Source organism: Oryx dammah, unplaced genomic scaffold, assembly GCF_014754425.2.
Source record: "Oryx dammah isolate SB20612 unplaced genomic scaffold, SCBI_Odam_1.1 HiC_scaffold_5, whole genome shotgun sequence".
NCBI lineage: Eukaryota > Metazoa > Chordata > Mammalia > Artiodactyla > Bovidae > Oryx > Oryx dammah.
This window is the reverse complement of record NW_024070189.1, coordinates 96,298,760-96,321,019: the sequence shown is the minus strand read 5'-3', so window position 1 is coordinate 96,321,019 and position 22,260 is coordinate 96,298,760. Positions and strand designations below refer to the sequence as shown.

Genomic DNA, 22,260 nt, shown 5'->3' with positions numbered 1-22,260 from the left:
AAGCTAGGTCCTTTGCAAACCATAGCCCTGAAGGTCGATGGAATACCCTAGAATCCTAGGCAATACCTCCAAGGCAAACAACATCCGCGGGAAAATCTGAGACTTACGCATCGGTGGTGGGGAGGGCGACACTATAGGGCACCCCAGTCACATAGAGGCCACAAGACGCTAAAGGCTTCACTGGCCAAAGCAGCACCCCGAGGACGTGACGCGCCACGGCCTGCTTTCGCTGCTCGAGCCCCGAGCTGTACCCAGAGCTACCGCATTGGTCTCGTGATGGACCTGGTCACGCCTCGGGCACGCCCCCGCCTGTGCCCATTGGCCAAGTCGGGTTCTGGAGGCGGAGCATATACCCGGCCTCAGCCTGGCCCAAGAACCCCGGGAGGCGGAGGCCGAGGCAGCGGCGGCTGCAGAGCCATGGTTGGTGACGCGCGGCCTTCAGGGCTTCGCCCTGGCGGCTGCCGGGGCGCGGTAGAATCCCGGACGGGCTCCCGCGCGCCGCGGCCACCGCTCCCGCCTCTCTCCTTCCTCTTTGTGTTGTTCCTAGCGGCGCCCTGCGCTTGGGCGGCGGGATACAAGGTGAGCGCGGCCCGCTAGCGGAAATGTACAAGAGCCATAATGAAGCTTCCAGTAGAGTCCGGAGGTGTGGGTGGGTCTGTTTTGTGGGTGCCCAGTGAATGGTTGCTAATATGACAGTGTGATCTGGTTCATGCCTTGTGTTACTGAGAAGACTGGCTGTGTTAGTTTGAGAACGGAGCTGTCTGTGTCTGTCTCTTGCTTCTGTGGGTTGGCTTACCTGGACTTTGCGAGCATTTACATGAGTGGGCTGTAAGTGTGATGGGGACGGGTTGAGAGTTGGGAGTCAGCTGCCTGAAGTTCTGATCTGGTTTCACCTGCTGGCTGTGTGACCTTGGCCAAGTCACTTCACTTCTCTGACCCTCTGTATTCTCATCTGGAAACGAGATAATGTTGCCCTCAGGTCCCAGGGCGGCTGCTTGGTATTAACAAATTATTAATAAACATTAGCTACTACTAGTATTTCTCCAGGGCATGCACGAGAGGTGCTCTGAGAAGTTCTGTCAATTGGGAAGCACATCTATGACACAACTATGTGTGTCCTTGGGGGGAGCCCATCCCCACCTAAGTCACTTGCTTCTAGATCAAGACTTGCCTGATATCCTCCCAACCCCCCACTGCAGCCTGCCTCTTAACCTTGGGGTTACTGACAGAGTGAGGTGTGTTTGGGGTCCCTGTGCAGACATGCCCGAAGGTGAAGCCAGACATGCTGAATGTACACTTGCTGCCTCACACACACGATGATGTCGGCTGGCTCAAGACGGTGGACCAGTACTTTTATGGCAGTGAGTAGAGGAGGGTGGGGAGTGACCCCTGGGACTCCCATGGTCCCGTAGAGCCCTTCAAATTCCTTTTCAGGCCTGGACAATCAGGGTGGGGCAACACCCAGCTTGGGCTCCTGTGTCTAAGAATGTTTCCCTTGGCTTGCTGATTCCTGATTGCCTGACCCCTGTGCCCACAGTCTACAATAACATCCAGCAGGCGGGTGTACAGTACATCCTAGACTCCGTCATCTCTTCTTTGCTGGCGGATCCCACCCGCCGCTTCGTCTATGTGGAAATCGCCTTCTTCTCGCGTTGGTGGCACCAGCAGACAAATGCGACACAGAAAATCGTGCGGGACCTGGTGCGCCAGGGTGAGCCTCCCCTCAGGAAGTGAAAAGAGGAAGCCCAGCCCAGCTTCTATCTCTGGCACCCTGGCTTCTGAGATTTTATCATGCCATGTGCAGCCTCTATGTGGCTGCACCTGCCTGGAATTTCCCTTTTTTGGAGAACTCCTAAACATCCTGTAAGGCCCCACCTCCAGTGAATCCTCTAGAAAGCCTACTGTGCAAGGGGGCCTGTTCCATAGCTCACTTACACTGGCCTGAGAGTGACCCCTGATACTTCTCCTCTCAGGCCTGGTCATTTAGGCAGGTCTTCTCCTCCCTGGCATCACCAACCCTGGCCCCACTCCTGGCCCTGACAACTGACTCGGACTTTGCCCCTCCCGGCACAGGACGCCTAGAGTTTGCCAACGGTGGCTGGGTGATGAACGATGAGGCGACCACCCACTACGGAGCCATCATCGACCAGATGACACTCGGGCTGCGCTTCCTGGAGGAGACGTTCGGCAGCGACGGGCGCCCCCGTGTGGCCTGGCACATCGACCCATTCGGCCACTCTCGGGAGCAAGCCTCACTGTTCGCTCAGGTTTTCAGATCTCTTGGGCCCGCCCCTTCATTCTTTCTGACTCCTCCTCTGTCATCCAAGTCCCGCCCCTTTCTGCAAGTTCACCGGAACCAGGCCCTACCCCTGGCCCTCTCGCCGCTTAAGACCCTGCCTCGTGGGTGACCTGTGAATTCCATTCTTTTTTCGCTCCAGCCTTGGCTCTGCTCTGTCCTAGCCTAGGTTGACCCTCATCACCTATCCCCATACACCCCGGCCTCCCTTGTCCAGCTGAGTCTTCCCCCTCCCCTGATTCCACCCAGTTTGTTCTGATCCTGGCTCTTGGCCAAGCTGGGTGGCTGGTTAGGGCCTGCGGTTTTTCAGCCGGCTTCATGACCTGTGCCATGACCATCCCCCTTCCCTTGCTAGGCTGTGGAAGGGGGAATGGCTCCTAGACCTGGGGAAGGTGGAGGTGGGTTGTAGCGTTGGACTTGCTCTCTCCCGGCGCTCCTGCAGGGCTTCTGACCTTCCCCAACATTTGAAATGAACTGGAGGGCCTCCCTGGTCTTTGACCTGGTTTTTCTCCCTGTGCTTGAGAGGTTGGTGGTTGGTGATGAAAGGGCTGGTCCCTTACTCCTCCTGTCCTCTCTTGTTCTCCCATCCCGCTCCTCATCCCGCCCCATCTCCAGATGGGTTTTGACGGCTTCTTCTTTGGACGCCTGGATTATCAAGACAAGAGGGTGCGGAAAAAGGAGCTGAAGATGGAGCAGGTGTGGCGGGCCAGCGCCAGCCTGAAGCCTCCCACTGCCGACCTCTTCACCAGTAAGGTGGTAGAGTGGAAAGAGGGCCGCCCCCATGCTCAGAAGGGCCCTGGGCTTGGTTTATAGTCTGCTATCATTGTCTTAAAATTCTTAGTAGTTTATGAACATGGGCCCACCATTTGCAGTTTGCACTGGGCCTGGCAAATTCTGAAATCCATCCCTGGTGAGGCCTGGCAGGTCTAGGGCCCATGACCACCCCCTGAGCCTAATGTGGTCCGCAGGTGTGCTCCCCAACATGTACAGCCCGCCAGAAGGTCTGTGCTGGGACATGCTGTGTGCCGACAAGCCCTTTGTGGAGGACATGCGCAGCCCGGAGTACAACGCAAAGGAGCTGGTTCATTACTTCCTGAAGTTGGCCACTGACCAGGTAACCGGGTGTCCAGAACCTATGTGCCTCTAGTGTACACGCACTGGGCCCTTCCATCAGCCCAGACAGTCCCCAGCATTTCCTCACCTTCATTGGGGGAAGGTAAAATTCCATTCACCATCACCATACCTTGTTCCTGGATTTGTGTGCATTTCTGATTGGAAAGGTGGACCCCTTCGCCAGAGCACATCCCCACCATGTTTGCTAGACAGCATGGCACAGGACCTCAGTACCCATGTCTGGGTGGTAGGCCCAAGAGAATTCCTCAGCCGCTTGTGGCTCTTTTTCTGTGAGTCCTTCTGCTCCCATGTGACACACTTGCACTCCTACCTGCCATGCTTCTGTGCACTCACATTCTTTTCATTTTTTAAAAAATAATTTCATGCATTTATTTTTGGCTGTTCTGGGTCTTCGTTGCTGTGCGGACATTTTTCTAGTCTCGGCGAGTGGGGGCTACTCTCCATTTGTGATACTTGGGCTTCTCATTACGGTGGCTTCTTTTGTTGTGGAGCACAGGCTCTAAGGCTCTTGGGCTTCAGTAGTTGCGTGCCCAGGCTCTAGAGCACAGGCTCAATAGTTGTGGTGCAGCGCTTAGTTGCTCTGAGGCATGTGGGTTCTTCCCAGATCAGGGATTGAACCCACGTCTCCTGCATTGTCAGGCAGAGTCTTTACCACTGAGCCACCAGGGAAGCCCTGTGCATACCACATATATACCAAGACACAGCTGTCCACAGGGTGGCCCAGGACACCCTAGCCTGAGGATACCCCCATCTTGCTTGCAGGGTAAGCTCTACCGTACCAAACACACTGTGATGACCATGGGCTCAGACTTCCAGTACGAGAATGCCAACATGTGGTTCAAAAATCTTGACAAGCTCATCCAGTTGGTCAATGCCCAGGTGAGTGTGCCTGCCCCGTGGGCACCTGTATTTGTATCCCAGGGCCTTGGGTCACATACATTATCTATAGGTGCTATCTTAGTTTTCTATACTTTAATAAGCTATCACAAACTTAGTGGCTTAAAACAACAGCAAGCATATTACCTTACAATTCTGTAGGTCACAAGTCTGACATGGGTCTCACTGGGCTAAAATCAAGATGTTAGCAGGGCTGTGTTCTTCTGGAAGCTCTAGGGGAAAGTCTGTTTGCCTCATCCTTCTAGAGGCTGTCCATATTCCTTGGTTCACAGCATCCTCCTCCATCTTCAAAGCCAGCAAGGTAGTAGCTGTCTGCCTCTGTTATCATATCTTTTTTTTCTCACTCTCACTTCTTTATCCTCCCTCTTCTACTTTAAGATAATTTTGTGATTACATTGGGCCCACTAGATAATCCAGGATAATGTTTTAAAGTCAGCTGATTAGCCGGCCTTAATTCTGCAGTTTTAATTCCCTTTTACCATGTAACCTAACAGTCACAGGTTCTGGGGAGCAGGACGTGGACATCTTTGGGTGGCCATTATTCTGCCTACCAAGGAGGTGTTGTTGTGGTCCCTGTAAATGGCCTGTGGCAGTGTGGGCAGGCAGTCCCTCTCTCGTTAGCACAGAACCTCATCTCCCCTCTCCCATCACTTCCATCCCCAGAATTGTCTACTGGCACCATCTTTAATGTCTTCACTTTTTACCACCCGCTGCACTGCTGTTTCACCAAAAACAGTTCTCAGCTATGTCACCAAAGGCCTTCCAGACGACATTTCCCAGTCCTCCCCAAGCCCCTGGTCTCCGAGGAGCTTTCAACATCTTGACCACTTCCTCCTGCAAATACCTATGTTCCTAGGCTACCAGGAGTTCATACTGTCATACTTGGTTTTTCTCCTGCTTACTTGTTCACACACTTCATTAACATCTTCATTACTGGAGATGAAGTTCCTTTGTTCAAAGCCTGGCTTGGCCACTTACTGACTCTGTGACCTTGAGGAATGTTTTTCAGCACTCAGTGCCTCAATTTTCTTATCTAGGAAATGAGCACAGTGGTGGTTCCCACCTGATAGGGCTTTTTTCTTTTTTAAAAATTTTTATTGGAGTAGAGTTGATTTATAATGTTGTGTTAATTTCAGGTGTACAGCAAAGTGAATCAGTTTTACATATACATATCCACATTTAAAAATTTTTTTATTTTTGAGGCAAGGAATACAACTTTATTCAGAAAGCCATCTGACTGAGAAGATGGCAGACTAATGTCTCAAAATAACCTTCTTGTCGAGGGCTGGATGCCAGTTTCTTTTAGAGTCAGAGAGAGAAGCAATAAGGAACTAAAATCAAAGGCAGAATAGAGAGGAGTAGCAGTATATCCACTCTGTTTTAGATTCTTTTCCCATATAGGTCACTACAGAGTATTGAATAGAGTTCCCTGTGCTGTACAGTAGGTCCTTATTAGTTATCTATTTTACATATAGTAGTTATGATGAAAGTTTAATGAGCTTGCATAGACCAATAGAACAGCGTCAGGTAAATAATAAGTGTTAGGATTGTTTATTATTATTACTTGGGGCTGAAAAACTTCTGTTTGTTCTTTAAGACACCAGTTGCAATGTCTTTTTCTCCAGGAAGCCTTCACTAGGCCCTAGCTGGAGAGCTTGCTTTTTCCTCTGGGCTCACAGGAGTGCCCACAAATATCTGTGATGTTACATCTAGACTGAATGTAGTCAACTGACCAATCTCTTCCTCTGCCCTTGGCTATGAATTCCATGAGGGCAGGGCTGGCTGCTGGTTATAGATTGTGTCCACAATCTTGAGCATATTAAGGAATTGTTTGTTGAGTGAACATTGTGTGTAAATGTGTATATGAGTGTTTGTTCAGCGATGTATTAATAGAAATGTGTTTGCATATAAAGTCATGAAGTCCTGTGCATTTCCCTCATTCACTCAAATGTTTATTTTTTAAATTGAAGTGTAGTTGATTTACAGGGCTTCTCAGGTGGCAGGCTAGTGGTAAAGAATCCACCTGCCAGTGCAGGAGACGTAAGAGACATGGGTTCTATCCCTGGGTCGGGACGATCCCTTGGAGGAGGACATGGCAACCCACTCTAGTATTCTTGCTCAGAGAATCCCATGGACAGAGGAGCCTGGTGGGCTACAGTCCATAGCATCAGAAAGAGTTGGACATGAGTGAAGTGACTTAGCAAGCACATATTGATTCACAATATTAATATTGTGTTAGCTTCACGTATACAGCAAAATGATTCGGTTATATCTATATATTGTTTCAGATTATTTTCTGCTATAGGTTATTATAAGACACTAAATACAGTAAATCCTTGTTGCTTATCTATTGTATGTATAGTTTGTATCTGATAATCCCATACTCCTAGTTTATCCCTTCCCCCCTTCCTTTCCTGTTAGGTAAACATAAATTGTTTTCTATACCTTTGAGGCTGTTTTCTGTATAGATTCCCTTGTATTATTTTTTAGAGTCCACATATAAGTGATATCATATGGTATCTGTCTTTCTCTGACTTACCTCACTAAGTATAATGTTCTCTAGGTCATTCAAGTGTTTACTGAGCACCTACTGGGTACAAGGCACTGGGGACACAACTTGAGCAGAACAAACATCCTTTAACTCATGGAGGTCACCTTGTTCCTCTACCTCCCTCAGTTGAAAGTGAGCCTTCATTCATTATAACAGTTGTGTCATTTGGCAATAATCTTGCAGTGCTGATAAATTATTATTCCTGCCCTAGAATGTCATATGTTTCATTTCTCCATGCAAGTTTTAAGTAATAAAATTGGAATTATTGAAAGTTTAGTAAAATCTCAGGTTTATTCTTGCATCCCTGAATTTCTTTCCAGGCCAGGCTGGTAATTAGCTTCGGTCAACGTTCATTTTCACACTTAGCCGTTGGTTTGTACTCAAACTGTGTATTAAAAAAAAGAGAGAAACTTGGAACCAACCGGGGGCCTGAATGTGTGTGCCTGTGTTTGTGTGCATGTGCACACCTGCGGCCCGCCCGGGAAGGGCTCCCGAGGGCTCACATAGGCACACCTCCCCTCAGCAACAGGCCAACGGGAGCCGCGTCAATGTTCTCTACTCCACTCCGGCCTGTTACCTCTGGGAGCTGAACAAGGCCAAACTCAACTGGTATTTGGGGGGACTGGGGAGCCTCGGGGGGTTGGCATGCCCTGTGGGTCGTGGCCCTGCCCCAATGTCTCTGCTGCTGCAGGTCAGTGAAAAAGGATGACTTCTTCCCCTACGCTGATGGCCCCCACATGTTCTGGACCGGTTACTTTTCCAGCCGGCCTGCCCTCAAACGCTACGAGCGCCTCAGCTACAATTTCCTGCAGGTAGGGGGACGCCAGGCTCCAGGGGCTGGCCCAGGGGTCCTGACAGGACTGGTGCCCCAACATACCACCTGCTCCACAGGTGTGCAACCAGCTGGAGGCGCTGGCGGGTCCGGCAGCCAACGTGGGACCCTATGGCTCCGGGGACAGTGCACCCCTCAGTAGGTGTCCGGCGGGCGAGGGGACAGCGGGGTGGAACTGAAGCTGGACTCCAGACTTCTGCTGCCCCTCGCTTGAAGCCTTTAAGAACCCAGCCTGCCCGCGCAAGACTTTTCGCGTGTCCTTGGGGTCTGGGCCGAGAGTCCTGCGGAGACCTCACTCAGGCTCACCGTCTGCCTACAGATGAGGCAATGGCGGTGCTCCAGCACCACGATGCAGTCAGTGGTACCTCCCGGCAGCACGTGGCTGACGACTATGCCCGCCAGCTTTCAGAAGGCTGGAGGCCTTGTCAGGTGCGAGGGTGGAGCCTGGGGGAGGCGGAGACAGGAAGGGATGGCCTGGAAACGGGGTGGGGTGGGTGCGGACCTAGGAAGGGGCGTGGTCGAAAACCAACAGAGTGGCCGCCAGAAGGGCTCGTGGGGCGGGGCTTGTGGAAGGAGGGACTGAGAGAGGCAGGGTCGGGGCTGAGAGCGGAATCGCGAGGAGAACGGCAGGGGCGTCCAGAGTGGACCTTTTGCTTTACACGCCTCCCCAGGTTCTCATGAGCAATGCGCTGGCGCATCTCAGCGGCTTGAAGGAGGACTTCGTCTTTTGTCGCAAGCTCAACATCAGCATTTGTCCGCTCACCCAGACAGCAGAGAGAGTGAGCCGGCCTGGAGTGGGAGAGGCGGGGCCGGGGGCAGATCGCGTGGGTGGTGGGTGGAACGAGAACCAGAGAAACCTCTGGGCCTGGTGAAAAGGAGGAGGGGCTGATGGGCTCAGCTGGTTACTGAGCACTCGGGGGCAAGATATTTGAGGGCTCAGTGAAGCTGGGGCAGGACGGGGACCAGTGCACCACTTGGAGGCTTGACTCACCCAGGGACCTTGCTGCACACGTGGGTGGGTTTGCAGAAGGCCTGTTGTGACCCGTGTCTGCTCTGAACATCCCACCCCAGTTCCAGGTGATCGTTTATAACCCCCTAGGGCGGAAAGTGGACTGGATGGTGCGGCTGCCTGTCAGCAAACACGTTTACCTCGTGACGGACCCTGGTGGCAAAACTGTGCCCAGCGATGTGAGCCCATTTCCACAAATATTCCTTCCTGTATAGCACACTTGATGATACCTACCCCCTTGGAAACCTCCTGCCGTCGGCATTTCTCCTTTTCCCCCATGGACATTTCCCCTGAGATTATCTCCCTCCAAGGATGTCTTCTCCCATGGACCCCTCCCTTTCTGGGATATCTCCTCCTCCATGAATATCATCTGCCCATTACTGTCTCTTCGTCTAAATACTTTTCCCCTCTGCCCCTTTAAATCATACCCCCTTGGGAACATCCCCCCCCCCCCCCTTGCCTATGAGTATCTCCCCCTTGTTAATATCTCCCTGTGAAAAAATTTCCTGTTTATGAATATTCTCCTCATCCTGAGGACCTCTCCCTCCTAACCACTTCCTCCCCCCAGAATGTTTTTCCCTCCTTCCCCTGTCTCAAGAGTCTCTTCCCACACTTACTCCCTCACTTCTCCCACCTCCTACAGTAGGTCCACTCTCCTAGTAGGTTTCCCACCTTCTGAATCTTGGAATCTTTTTCTCCTTTTTTTGACCATGCACCTGGCAAGATCTTAGTTCCCCCACCAGGGATCAAACTCGTGTCCCTTGCAGTGGATGTGGAGTCTAACCACTGGACTGCCAGGGAATTCCCTCTTTGCAATCTTTAACTCAGCATTTCTGACACTCCCACCCTGCCTGACAGGTGTGACTCCTTGCCCTCCTCAAGTTTGACCCCTTCCTGTTTGTGTGGTGTGGCTTCATGCGTGTCCTCCCAGCTTCTTGACTTGGTTTCCTTCCTCCCTTACCTGAGGTGGTGACCATTCCCAGCTCAGACAGTCAGGAGCTGCTTTTCTCAGCCTTAGTGCCTGCCCTGGGCTTCAGCATCTACTCAGTATCCCAGATGCCTGACCAAAGCCCTCAGAAGTCCTGGTCCCGTGACTTGGTCATCCAGAATGAGGTGAGACCCTATTCAGACCCCGTTCCATTTCTGGGTGAGTTTTGAGACGTGGCAGTAAGCCACAGACTGTGGGTCAGTGGGTCTGAAGTTTATGGCTTTGTGTCATCAGGCTTCCATTGTATGTTCTCAGTGTCCTCTCTTGGGGCTCTTATGAGGACCCTTGGGTGACATTTGATAGAAATGTCAGAGCTGATGGAGGTAGGGGTTTGCAAATTCAGTGAGGCATGTCAGAGACATGGAGGAGGTAGCTGTGTGGCCATTTGGGGTAAGAGAGATCCAGGCAGGCAGGGGGCACCCTCGAGTAGAAGGGTGTTGGGTGTTCAGGGAACACTCATTGTGACTGAAGCCAGGTGTTGGGGAATGGGGGGAGGTGACAAGTCAGATCGTGTGGGCCTTAAGGGCCGGCAGAGGGGAGAACTCTTTTACTGTGAAGGAATCACAGGAGAAACGGTTGTATTAAGGCTGTTGGGGGTCCTAGCATTAGCCTTTGTGGGTCCCTCCTTCCATAGAAAAATGCTAAAAATTATATTTCATGATAGTATGGATATGAATATGAATAGTAACCATGAGACTTCGACCTGATGTATTGTTACTTCATTCAAGTTTTCTTCTGATCCTAAAAGAAATTGAGATTTATACATTTCCATGGGCCCTAAAAATCTTGGGTCCTGGCCTTGTGGTTCCTCTTTCAGTTGCACAAGCAGCCTGGGTCCCAAGCAGATGGGGAAGGAAAGGCCATGGAGGCGGGGAGAAGTGGTCAGATTGAGGATAAGGTAGAAAATGGAGCTGTTAGAATTTGCTAACAGTGATGCAGAAAGAGAGAGAGAGAGGAGGGAAGGGTGGGTGAATCTTATTTTCCCCACCAGGGATTGAACACTCTCCCTCTACCATGCAAGTTGGGAGTCTAAATCATCCGTCTGCCAGAGAATTCCCACTTTGCAGTCTTTAATTCAGCATTTCAGAAACGCGATCCTTCCTGCCCAACACCAGTGTTTGCTCCTGAGCTCTGGGAAGAGCCATTAGCTGAAGTGATGGTCATTAATGCCTGTCTACCCTTTTCTGCCCAGTACCTCCGGGCTAGGTTTGACCCTGACACAGGGCTCTTGATGGAGTTGGAGAACCTGGAGCAGAATCTCTTGCTGCCTGTTCGCCAAGCCTTCTATTGGTGAGAGAGGACCACCAGGTTGGGGGAGGGGGTGGTGTGAGCAGAGCTGAGGTCCCTTGTCTGACTCTCACCTGCCCTGGCCCCAGGTACAACGCCAGTATAGGTAACAATCTAAGCTCCCAGGCCTCCGGTGCCTACATCTTCAGACCCAACCAGAACAAACCACTGTTTGTGAGCCGCTGGGCTCAGACCCACCTTGTGAAGGTCAGGGGGCCGTGAGTGGGCACTTGGGGCAGGGCGGGTGGGGTGGGGTGCATGTGGAGGGTGATGTGCCTTATGAGGGGTGGTGGGGAGGATTTACATCTCCAGTAGATAAGAAGGCTAAGAGCAGAGGGGAATACTTGAGGATTTTCACACAGGGTTGGTAGTCATAGCTGGTTGTATGACAGTTACGCCATGGAGGCCTATAGAAAGGCATTTCACATCTGTCGTGGGGATTAAGATTGTACTTAGCTTTGAAATTGGTGGTAGGCTGTTCCTGTTTGGCCCCTGAATGTGCAGAGTCAGGTGTAACTGCCTGAAAATTTCATCAGGGATCTGTGATAGGAAGGGATTTTATCTAGGGTGATTTGAGGGTTCACACTTGGATAGGGTTTGGGTGATTCTCATTTAGAATGGGTATCTGAGGGTACATCTAGTTGGAATCAGGGGCTCAGGCTTGCAGGTTTCCTGAGGCCTCTCACTGATGTTTCCTCTTAGGGAGGGAGTGGGGCAGGTAATGGCAAGTCTCACATGAGTGAATACCCGCATACCTGGGTCACTGTGTTAGGATACAGTTTTGCCTGTTGTAACAGTTACTCAAATAACCATGCCTAAAACAAGATGGAAGTTTCTTTTCATCTAATAGAAAGTCTAGGCAGGTGGGATGATCCAATAATCATCTAGGTCCCTTCTGTCTTATTTTTTATTATTTTGGCTGAGCTGCACATGGCATGTGGGATATTAGTTACCCAACCAGAGATTGAACCTGTGCCCCCTGCAGCGGAAGTACAGAGTCTTAACCTCTGAACTGCCAGCAAAGTCCTCCTTTCTAACTTACTGCTCTGCCTTCTGTACATTCACCTTCCACTTCATGGCCTAAGATGGCTGCTCAAGCTCCAGCCATCACATTTACATTTGAGCCAGTGGAAGAGGGGAAGGGGCAAGGAAGTTTGTTCGTAACACTTTGATCAGTTTCCAGTAGGCAAACATGGTCACACAGCTACTGCAAGCCTCAGGGAAGACTGAAAAATATAGTCTATTCCAGGAAGCCATGTGCAAAGCTAGAAGCCTACTCTAAGGAGGGGAGATAGGGTAATGGTGGGGCTTCCCGGGTGGCACTAGTGGTAAAGAACCCACCTGCTAATGCAGGAAACGTAAGAGATGTGGGTTTGATCCCTGGGTTGGGAAGATCCCCCGGAGGAGGGCATGGCTACCCACTCCAGTATTCTTGCCTAGAGAATCCCATGGACAGAGGAGCCTAGTGGGCTATAGTCCGTAGGGTTGCAAAGAGTTTATATACGACTGAAACGACTTAGCACACATGCACGGGCAGCAAGAATGTGTGCCAAACTCAAAAAAAACTTACATGGCAATGACTGAAGTATAAAGTGTGGGCATCATACCTAGGCAGGTAGGGAAGGTGGGTCGGGCTCCGAAGCTATTAGGGGGGTTGACCCTGACGTAGGCCTTTGTGATCTTCACAGCTGGGGTGGACATTTGCAGGGCTCACCTCTGCTCAGGTGCACGCTTACACCTGCTCCCACTCCCATGTGCCCACAGGCATCCTTGGTGCAGGAAGTACACCAGAACTTCTCAGCCTGGTGTTCCCAGGTGGTTCGCCTGTATCCCAGACAACGGCACCTGGAGCTGGAGTGGACAGTGGGGCCAATACCTGTGGGGTGAGCGGGGTTGGGGGCTGGGGGAAGGGCAAAGTGAGGTTAAAATGAAGCTCACCACCTTGCCATCCCATCGGGTATAGAGACGGCTGGGGGAAGGAGGTCATCAGTCGCTTTGACACTGGATTGGCGACAGGCGGACTCTTCTACACTGACAGCAATGGCCGGGAGATCCTGGAGAGGAGGTGGAGAGACTGGGGGCATCGAGGGGTGGTCTGTGGTATGCTGGGGCCCAGGGCGGTGAGGGGGCATCTGCTGACCCTAATGACTGTGGGAGGGAGAGGATGGAGGAGGAGTGGGTGAGTAGGGGGAGGGGAGCCAGACTCCAGGCCTGATCAAATCCCACCCCACCCCAGGCGGGATTATAGACCTACCTGGAAGCTGAACCAGACTGAACCCGTGGCTGGAAATTACTATCCAGTCAACAGCCGCATTTACATCACGGTACCCATCCCCCACCCTGCTCCCCACCTCTTCCTGACACCCTTTTACAGAGTGGAGTTCACCTGTTCTTGACATCTCCCAACCGTCCTCAGCAGTCTCCACTGTCCCTGTGGGGCCTGCCTGGGAGCTGGGGCTGGCCAGCAGTGCAGCCCCTCACTCACCCTTTACCCCCCAGGATGGGAACATGCAGCTGACTGTGCTGACTGACCGGTCCCAGGGGGGCAGTAGCCTGACAGATGGCTCCTTGGAACTCATGGTTAGTGGCCTGAGCCCCCATCTAAGTCAGGGTCCTTCCACCAGTTCCCTTCCTGCCCTCTACAGCACCTCGAAGCCAGTTTCTTTTGCTAGGTGCACCCCTCTGTTTGTGGTCCCCGCTAAGCTGAACTCTCCATTCCTCTGTGAGACATTCACTACGTGCTTTTATCCAATCCCTACCCAAACCTCCCCTCCAGGCCCTGATTTGCCCTATGCCCGCCCCCATTAGATCCTTACCGCCCTCTGCCCTAGCCCGTCGTTAGGTCGGATCCCCACGTTTACGTGGGATCCCCTATGTTCCCTTCGTCCTCATCTGTTCCCCCCAATGTTCTTTTTTTCCCCCTTGAAATCCCTACATATTTTCACCCGGTTTCCGGGCCAGAAATTGGCTACAGGAACCCTCACTGTCTCTTGGTCACTCTCCCCGCAGGTGCACCGAAGGCTGCTGAAGGACGATGCACGCGGAGTTGGGGAGCCGCTGAACAAGGAGGGGTCGGGGCTTTGGGTGCGAGGACGTCACCTCGTGCTGTTGGATAAGAAGGGGACTGCGACCGCCAGCCACCGGTTACAGGCGGAGATGGAGGTCCTGGCCCCGCAGGTGGTGCTGGCTCCAGGTGGCGGGGCGCGGTATCACCTCGAGAGAGCCCCACGCACGCAGGTGAGGAGCTGCGGGGCTGGCAGAAAGAGGACCCTAAGGAAGCCTGCGGAGGGAGGGGCGGGGTTGAGGGCGGGTTTTTCTAGGTTTAACTGAGACCCACCTCGCCAGTTCCTACTCGTCCTGGGGAGGATGTAAGCGAATCCTGTTCGCTTAGCTCAGCGCGGTCACCCCAGCAGTCTCGGCCCAACCCTCTCACCCACTCACCTTCTCCAACAACGTCTCTCTCCCGGCTTCATCCCAGTCCTAACTGTCAGGGAAGAGAACCTTTCTGCCGCTAACCCGGCACCGCCCGGTCCCCTCATTGGCTCAGTCTTCCCAGTCCTGGCTGAGCCCCGCCTCCTGAGCGCGGCCAAGACCCGCCCCTCCGCGCCGAATCTCCGCCTCCTGAAGCCTCTCAGCCCCGCCCCGCCCAGCTCAGCCCCGCCTCGCCCCGCGCTTTGCTTCAGTTCTCAGGGCTCCGCCGCGAGCTGCCACCCTCGGTACGTCTGCTCACATTGGCCCGCTGGGACCGGGAGACGCTGCTGCTGCGCTTAGAGCACCAGTTCGCTGTAGGGGAGGACTCGGGCCGCAACTTGAGCTCCCCGGTGACCCTGGACTTGACGGTGAGGACAGAGGTGGGAAGGCGACTGGGGAGAGGAGGGAGGGGGAACCCCGCTTTGTCTCAACTCATCTGGGCCCCTTCACTGCCCGCAGAACTTGTTCTCCGCCTTCACCATCACCCACCTGCGGGAGACCACGCTGGCGGCCAACCAGCTCCTGGCCTACGCCTCCAGGCTCCAGTGGACAACAGACACGGGTAGGAGCCTGCCTGGAGGGGCGCGGGGAAGGGTGGGAGGCACTGTGGGAGGTGCGAGAATGTTGACCGGGTCCAGGTATAGAGCTTGGAGGGTCTGAGTCAGTCGGTGTTCAGATTTAGGTAAGGGAGTGATGTGGCTTGACGGTCCTTGGGGGTGGGACTTGTGGGTGTGAGGACAGTGCCCAGACACTGGGGAGAGATTTGAGCATCTGGGGGTGGTATCTAGGCTCTGGGAAACAGTTGAAGGGTCTGGGAGTGAGGGCCTGGGGAAAGATTTAAGGCGGTATGTTTGTGTTCAGGGGAGGGCGCAGAGAGGATGTTAAGGTGGAGGAAGTCTGCATCCCTCACTTCTCCCCTCCACCTCCCCAGGCCCCACACCCTATCCTTCTCCTTCCCGTCTGGTCTCCGCCACCATCACGCTGCATCCCATGGAAATCCGTACCTTCTTGGCTTCGGTCCAATGGGAGGAGGACGGCTAGACCCAAGATACAAGATACAAGATTCCCCGCTGCGAGCCTGAGTTCTCTCTCCTCCGGGGACGGAGCTAACTCTCCCCCTTCTCCTGTTGCTGTTGCTACCACCAATGAAAGCCATTAAAATGTCACTACCAAGACTCAAGTCAAGGTGTGACTGAGTGTGGGTTTCCTTTTTTTTTTTGAAGGCAATGGAATTTATGATCCAGAAAGGTCAGCAGGGGCTTCCCAGGTGGCACAGTGGTAAGAATCTGCCTGCCAATGCAGGAGACATGGGTTCGATCCTGGGTCGGGAAGATCCCTGGAGTAGGAAATGGTAACCTGCTCTAGTAGTCTTGTCTGGAAAATTCCATGGACAGAGGACCCCAGCTGGGTACAGTCCATGGGGTCACAAAGAGTTGGACATGACTGAGTGACTAAACACAAAAACACAAGGTCAGCAAATCCTAGCTGACCCTTGACTCCAGTCCTTTCAGGAAGGCCATTTGCTGGCCTGAATTCTCAGACCGTAGTCTACACAGTTCACATCCCACCCCACCACCACTCCATCCTCCACTCCTGCTTCATTCTTCTTCCATCCCCTAGGGCTGTGACACATCTGTGTTTTTGTTTATTTTTTCCGCCCCTTGTGCCTTGTGGGGTCTTAGTTCCCAGATCAGGGATTGAACCCCAGGGCCATGGCAGTGAAAGCGCTGAAATCCTAACCACTGGACTGCCAAGGAGATCCCTGGCACAGCTGTTTTGACAAGCCACTGAGGACAGGTTTGTATTGGCTTGTCCTGGGCCCAGAAAGCCAGACATACCCTGCAGGCCTCCCAAACTCTACCTTGGGGCCCTGAAGGTGGGGAATCTCAGAGGTCCTTGCCAGGGCGGGGTGTGAAAGAAGAATCAGAGGCAGGTTCCAAAGCTAGGCCTTGGACAGGTGGGCTGGAGACGAGGGCCTCCCAGGAGACAGGCAGAGAGCCTGGCAGGCCCTGGTTCTGGTGTTCTGGAGTATTCTGGAGTCTGTTTCAGAGGAAGGAGACCTGAGGCTTAGAATTGAAAGGAACTCAGTACAGTTTTGTGTGGGTCCCTTGAAGGCGGTCTGGAGGCTGGGAAGGCATTGCCATGCCCACCTGCAGCCCACATAGAGACCAGTGTTTGGATGCTTAGGCCCCTGATTGTCAGATGTGCCTCCAGAAGGTATGTCTACAACCTCCTTGGGCGGGTAACAGGCATGGACCTGGGCCAGCTTGGAGCCCCTGGGCAGATCACAGATGGGATCTGGGTGCCAGATGCACCTCTTGAAAAGTTTTCTAAGTCTCCCTGTAGACAGATAAACCAGAGAGGCCCCAGGAGGGCATCCAAGTCTAATTGCCATCCTGCATGTGGTCCAGTCACTGGATATACCATCTCCAGATGGATGTACCTTCTCCAGACTTTTTTTTTTTTAGTTTGGCTGTTCCAGGTCTTATTTGCAACTTGCAAGATCTTTATTATTAAGTATTTAAAAAATTATTTATTTTTGGCTCTGCGGGGTCTTCACTGCTCTGTGCGGGCTTTCTCTAGCTGAGGTGTGAGGACTACTGTTGTTTCAGTGCAGGGGCTCCTTTCTCTGGTGGCTTCTCGTGTGGAGCACGGGCTCTAGAACGCGTGGGCTTCACTAGTTGCAGCATCGGGCTCAGTAGTTGTGGCACACGTGTTTAGTTGCCCCGTGGCATGTGATATCTTCCTGAACTAGGGGTCAAACTCATGTTCTCTGTACTGGCAGGTGGATTCTTATCTACTGTGCCACCAGGGGAGTCCGTGTAGGATCTTTAGTTGTGGCATGTGAACTCCCAGTTGAGGTATGTGGGATCCACTTCCCTGACCAGGGATCAAAACGGGGCCCCCTGTGTTGGTAGCACAGAGCCCTACCCATTGGCTTACCGGGGAAGTTCATGTTTCCCAGACTTGAATTCCCCTGGATTGAATCCAGGGCCATGACAGTGAAGGCGCCAAGTCCTAATCACTGGGCCACCAGGGAATAGCCATCCCCAGGATTTTTAAAGTTTCCTTCCAGGAGAGGAAGAGCTGGCCAGCACAGGCTGGGGGCACGTGCCCCAGGGCTATCTGCTGTCCTGCATCAGGCCCTATCATAAGAAGCGCCCACCAAAACTTCTTGTAAGTATTCCTCTGGAGGCAGGGATCCATCTGGGCCAGGGTGTTTGCCCCAGGGATAGCATTTCGTGTCTGATTATCCATTTGCCTTCTAAAAATGTATCCAAATCCCGGGCGACCTGGGTCCAGGGAGACCCATGGGGGTCACCCTGGGTCCTTCCTCAGTCCTGCCTGGAGCCCAATCCCTGATGCCTTCCTGCAAACCTCCCCAAGGTGTCCTTGGTGGTGGGGACAGGCACAGGCCAGCCAGAGAGGCTCAGGATGGGCGTCTGGGCCACGCTGTGGTTCTGCATGCGTCCTGATATTGGACCCATGGCACCTGGTGGTGCCTCCTGAAAACATCCATGTCCCCATTCAAAGAGGCAACAACCTGGGCTTCCCTGGTGGGTCAGTGATAAAGAATCTGCCTGCCAATGCAGGAGACATGGGTTTGATCCCTGGTTTAGGAAGATCCCACATGCCAAGGAGCAGTCACAACTACTGAGCCCACGTGCTGCAACTACTTAAGCCCGAGTGCCTGTGCTCCACAGCAAGAGAAGCCACTGCAGTGAGAAGCCTGTGCACTGCAGCTGGAGAGCAGCCCCTGCTTGCCACAACTAGAGAAAAGCTTGCAAGGCAATGAAGACCCAGCATAGCCAAATAAATGAATAAAAATAATAAAAAAAATAGAGGCAGTGGCCTGCGCTGAACATTCTAGCCCATAGTCATGGGCTCAGGCGCTGTCATTCTTTGGTCTTGGTCACTGAGACCACTTCCTGAAAAGTTTATGTGACCTTTCGTGGAGGCGAGCTCTGGCCTGGGCCAGACAGGGAGGCCCAAGGGCACAGCAACACAGCTGCTGTCCAGTGTGGGTCCCTGTTGGCAGAAACCTACCCCTGCAACATTTCTAAGTCCTGATCTAGTGTGAACAGGCTCCAGGCTAGTCAGGGAGTTCTGGGTGGGGGCCTTGGCATGCCAGTGGTTGTGTGTGGGACCCGATCTTAAGACGTGCCCAGCCAAAATGTGTCTAGTCCTCTCTGGTGGTGTAGACCGGACTGGATGACCCGTGTGTTCTGTGGAGTGGGACCATTGCGCCCTGGTCATTGCATCCTTCCATCCCGAGCAAGGGCACAGACCCAGAGAGGCTGGGTGAGGGCACACCAGCCCGTGGTGGTTCTGTGTGGGTGCCAACCTTCAAGACTGCCTTTTGAAAAGATCTCTAAGTCTTCCTCACTAGACTGGGCCCAACAGTCTGTATAGGAATGCCCATGGCCTGTCTGGGGCCTGGACCAACCAGGGAGGGTGCCCCAGGTCCACCTAAGGACCCACTTGAGGCCTGGTCACTGGAGTGTGTGCATGCTCAGTCATGTCTGACTCTTTTGTGACCCCATGGACTGTAGCCCACCAGGCTCCTCTGTCCATGGGACTTCCCAGGCAAGAATACTGGAGTGGATTGCCATTTCCTTCTCCAGGGGATCTTCCCGACCCAGGGATTGGACCCGGGTCTCCCGCATTGTAGGCAGACGCTTTACCGTCTGAGCCACCGGGGAAGTCCTGAATGAAGGCCACTGGCTTCGGCTTTGAGGGCTCCCTCTTCACTTGCAGATACCTGTGTGGCCCAGTTGCTGGAGGCACTCTCCACAGACCCCTCCATTTTTCTAAACCTTCCTCTGGAGGAGACAGCTGATCCTAGCCATCAGGGAGGCCTCAGGAGGACATTCTGGGCCCAGCCAAGGTCACTGATGGGCCATGTTCATCACATGTGTTTCCAACTCCTCCTCTGGAGAGAGGCAGGGACCAGAAGGGCTAGGGGCCTCCTTGGTGGGTGTCCAGGGTTTGGGGGAAGTCCTGTGTGGGGTTGGGTCACCAGGGGTGCCCCCCTAAATATTTTTAAGCCCTCCTGAGAGGGGAAGACAGAACTGAGGTGGTCTGGGAGGCCCTGGAGAAAGCTGAGTCACAGGTTTGTCATAGCTTACCTTCCAAGGGGCAAGCGTCTTTGAATTTCATGGCTGCAGTCACTGTCTGCAGTGATTTTGGAGCCCAGGAAAATAAAATCTGTCACTGCTTTCACTTTTTCCCCTTCTATTTGCCCGTGAGGCGAGAGACCACATGCCATGGTCTTTTTTTTTGTTTATTTTTTTTTGATACAGGGATGCCTCCTCAAAAATGACTAAACCTCCCTTTGGTGGTGATCAGTCTCGGCCGTCTAAGGAGTTCCATGGATGGGGTCCCAGTCCCACCAGGTCACCCTCGGGCTGCTGAGCTGAGGTACACTGTTCCAGTGAGACCCAGGAGAGGTGATATCTGGGGTGCAGGTCTGTCCAGGTTGCTCTGGTTGTCGGGCGCCACCTGGCGGCCATTTTTATATCGTCCCGGGAGCTTGGCTGAAGTGGGATGAATGCCTAGCCCAAGGGCGAGTTCCATGAGGCCGCCCGCGCAGTTAAACGAACCCTCTGACTCCGAACAAGGGCTCCTCTGAGTCTGTCACTGCAGTATAAAGGAGAGGGGCACCTGGGAACTGCATGGGCAAGGTGACTGGCGCACGGTTGTCCCCATCACCAGGGAGGACCGACTTGAGGCGTTTCAGGTGACCAGGATTTGGGAGCCCTGGGCTTGGCCGCATTCCCACCTGGTGCTGGACTGTTGGGAGTGCCTGCTGAGAATTTTCTAGGTCCTCCTCTTGGCACCAGTATCGCGCAGGGCACTGTTGCTGGATGTGCGTCCAGAAAATTTTTCCTCTTGAAGAGGAAACTGGGAGGTGGAGATAGGGCACCCAGTGTCCATCTGGAGTTGACCTCATGGACTGCAGCCGGCCAGGGTCCTCTGTCCATGGGATTTTCCAGGCAAGAATACTGGAGTGGGTTGCCTATTCTTGGACACTCCCCCCAAACCTTTGCAAGCCTCCTTCCAGTGGCAGAGACCATTCCAGGTCAACCAGGAGATGCTTGATCATCTGAAGTAGCAGTTGAAATCATTTCCAATTCGCCCTGGGGTGAGGGTGTAGCCCTGGCCCCCAGAAGGTCAAGGAGGGTCCAAAAATTTTCCCTGGGGACTTCATTTCCATGTAAGCTTTCCAAAAACTTTCTTTTTAAAATAATTAATTTATTTGGCTACAACAGGGTCTTAGTTGTGGGAGGCAGATCTTCTTTAGTTGTGGCATGCAAAATGTTTTTAAAATTAATTTTTATTACAGTAGCATGTGGAATGTTTTGCTGAGCCATGCAAACCCTTAGTTGTGGTATATGGGATCTAGTTCCCTGACCAGGGATTGAACCCAGCCTCCAGCATTGGGAGTGTGGAGTCTTAGACACTGAACCACCAGGGAGGTGATAGCATATGGTGAACAATGTCAGATTCATGATCTCTGAAGAAGATTTAGCTTTGGGACTAGGGACCAGGCTTGATCAGTCAAGAGCTTCTGTGTAGCAGAGTTTTATTAAAGTATAAAAAGGGGCAGAGAAAGCTTCTGACATAGACATCAGAAGGGGGAAGGAGAGTGCCCCACTAGCTAGCTAGTCTTATCAAGGCCTTATATATTTTTACCAGACCCACTCCCACAATAAACATCTTAAATTAACAAGATTAGAGCTAACAATAGAAAGGTCTTACCAGACCTTCTCCCACAACAAGATAATCTTATTATTTTAAGATAACAAGATTAGTCAGAAGGGTCTTGTTAAGGAGATAAATGTCCTCAGCAAGATACATCATTATATTGATTAAGACAAAACAATGTAGAAAAACAGTTTGTCCTTTTCTCCTCCTTGAGAGCCCTGGACCCCATTCTCCTCCTTGGGGACCCCAGACTTATCAACCTACCTAAGAGTTGACTCTTTCAGAAGTTCCACCAAAGTTTCTAAGTCTCCCTCAGAAGGCTGAATCTTTAGGGGGCTGCAACAGAGGAATGGGGTGGGGGTGGGCGTGGGGTGGTTCCTGGCAGGCAACTGTCCTCAGTGAGACCCAAACATCTTGAAAATGTTTTCTGAGGGCAGGAAGGCCCTGGGTCAGCTTCCTACATCAGAACTACAGTCACATGTGTGTCCTGTTTGTTGAATCCGGCACCTGAAACGTTTTCAAAGTCTCTCTGTAGTAACTAGTCATCGAGCCATAGAGGCCCTCCAGCTGCTGTAGCAGAGTGCCCGGGTCCTGTCCACAGCCCAGGTCAGGCCTGGTAGTTAGGGGACATTCCTCCAAACATTTCTAAGTTCCCCTCCCCAGGCTGTGATCAGCTCTGACTGGCCCTGGAGGCCGGAGAGACCATCCCATGAGGCTATGGGCTCATGTAGTTCCAGTTGTCATATTTGTCCCTTGAAAATGTTTCCAAGTTCCCCTCAAGAAGGGGTCACCATGGGACTTCTCTGGCAGTCCAGTGGTTAAGAGTCTGCACTTGCCCTCCAGGGAGCGTGAGTTCTTTCCCTGGTGGGGGAACTAAGACCTCAGATGTCCTATGGTGTGGCCAAAAAAAGAAAAAGCAAAAAAAAACCTGCCTGGTATTATTATAACAACACTTTGTAGCTCCACTTTTTATTTCCTACATGATTTATGAGACTAATACATTAAAAATTAGTGTAGGTTTGACAGGAAACAACAAAATTCTGTAAAGCAATTATCCTGCAATTAAAAAAATAAATAACAAATAAAA

General features: G+C 52.5%; 1 protein-coding gene across 1 annotated transcript; it reads left to right on the top strand.

Moving 5' to 3' along the window:
* The first annotated feature begins 330 nt into the window (after nt 1–330).
* Nucleotides 331–15,650, top strand: MAN2B1 (mannosidase alpha class 2B member 1). The gene is made up of 24 exons (XM_040240799.1): nt 331–579; nt 1,259–1,361; nt 1,538–1,711; nt 2,074–2,267; nt 2,912–3,044; nt 3,265–3,410; nt 4,193–4,309; nt 7,402–7,487; nt 7,570–7,690; nt 7,770–7,848; nt 8,030–8,139; nt 8,382–8,489; nt 8,782–8,898; nt 9,686–9,832; nt 10,900–10,997; nt 11,084–11,201; nt 12,759–12,877; nt 12,958–13,059; nt 13,231–13,318; nt 13,494–13,574; nt 14,004–14,231; nt 14,678–14,833; nt 14,925–15,027; nt 15,397–15,650. Exons 1-24 carry the CDS (start codon nt 418–420, stop codon nt 15,504–15,506), a joined length of 3,000 nt encoding a protein of 999 aa, XP_040096733.1. The 5' UTR covers nt 331–417; the 3' UTR covers nt 15,507–15,650.
* The last annotated feature ends 6,610 nt before the right edge of the window (nt 15,651–22,260 follow it).

Coding starts and splice junctions, on each gene's coding strand:
- MAN2B1 (XM_040240799.1), top strand. CDS start 418: ATGGTTGGTGACGCGCGGCCTTCAGGGCTTCGCCCTGGCGGCTGCCGG. Junction 3,045..3,264: donor CACTGCCGACCTCTTCACCA/GTAAGGTGGTAG, acceptor TGTGGTCCGCAG/GTGTGCTCCCCAACATGTAC. Junction 10,998..11,083: donor GTTCGCCAAGCCTTCTATTG/GTGAGAGAGGAC, acceptor CCCTGGCCCCAG/GTACAACGCCAGTATAGGTA.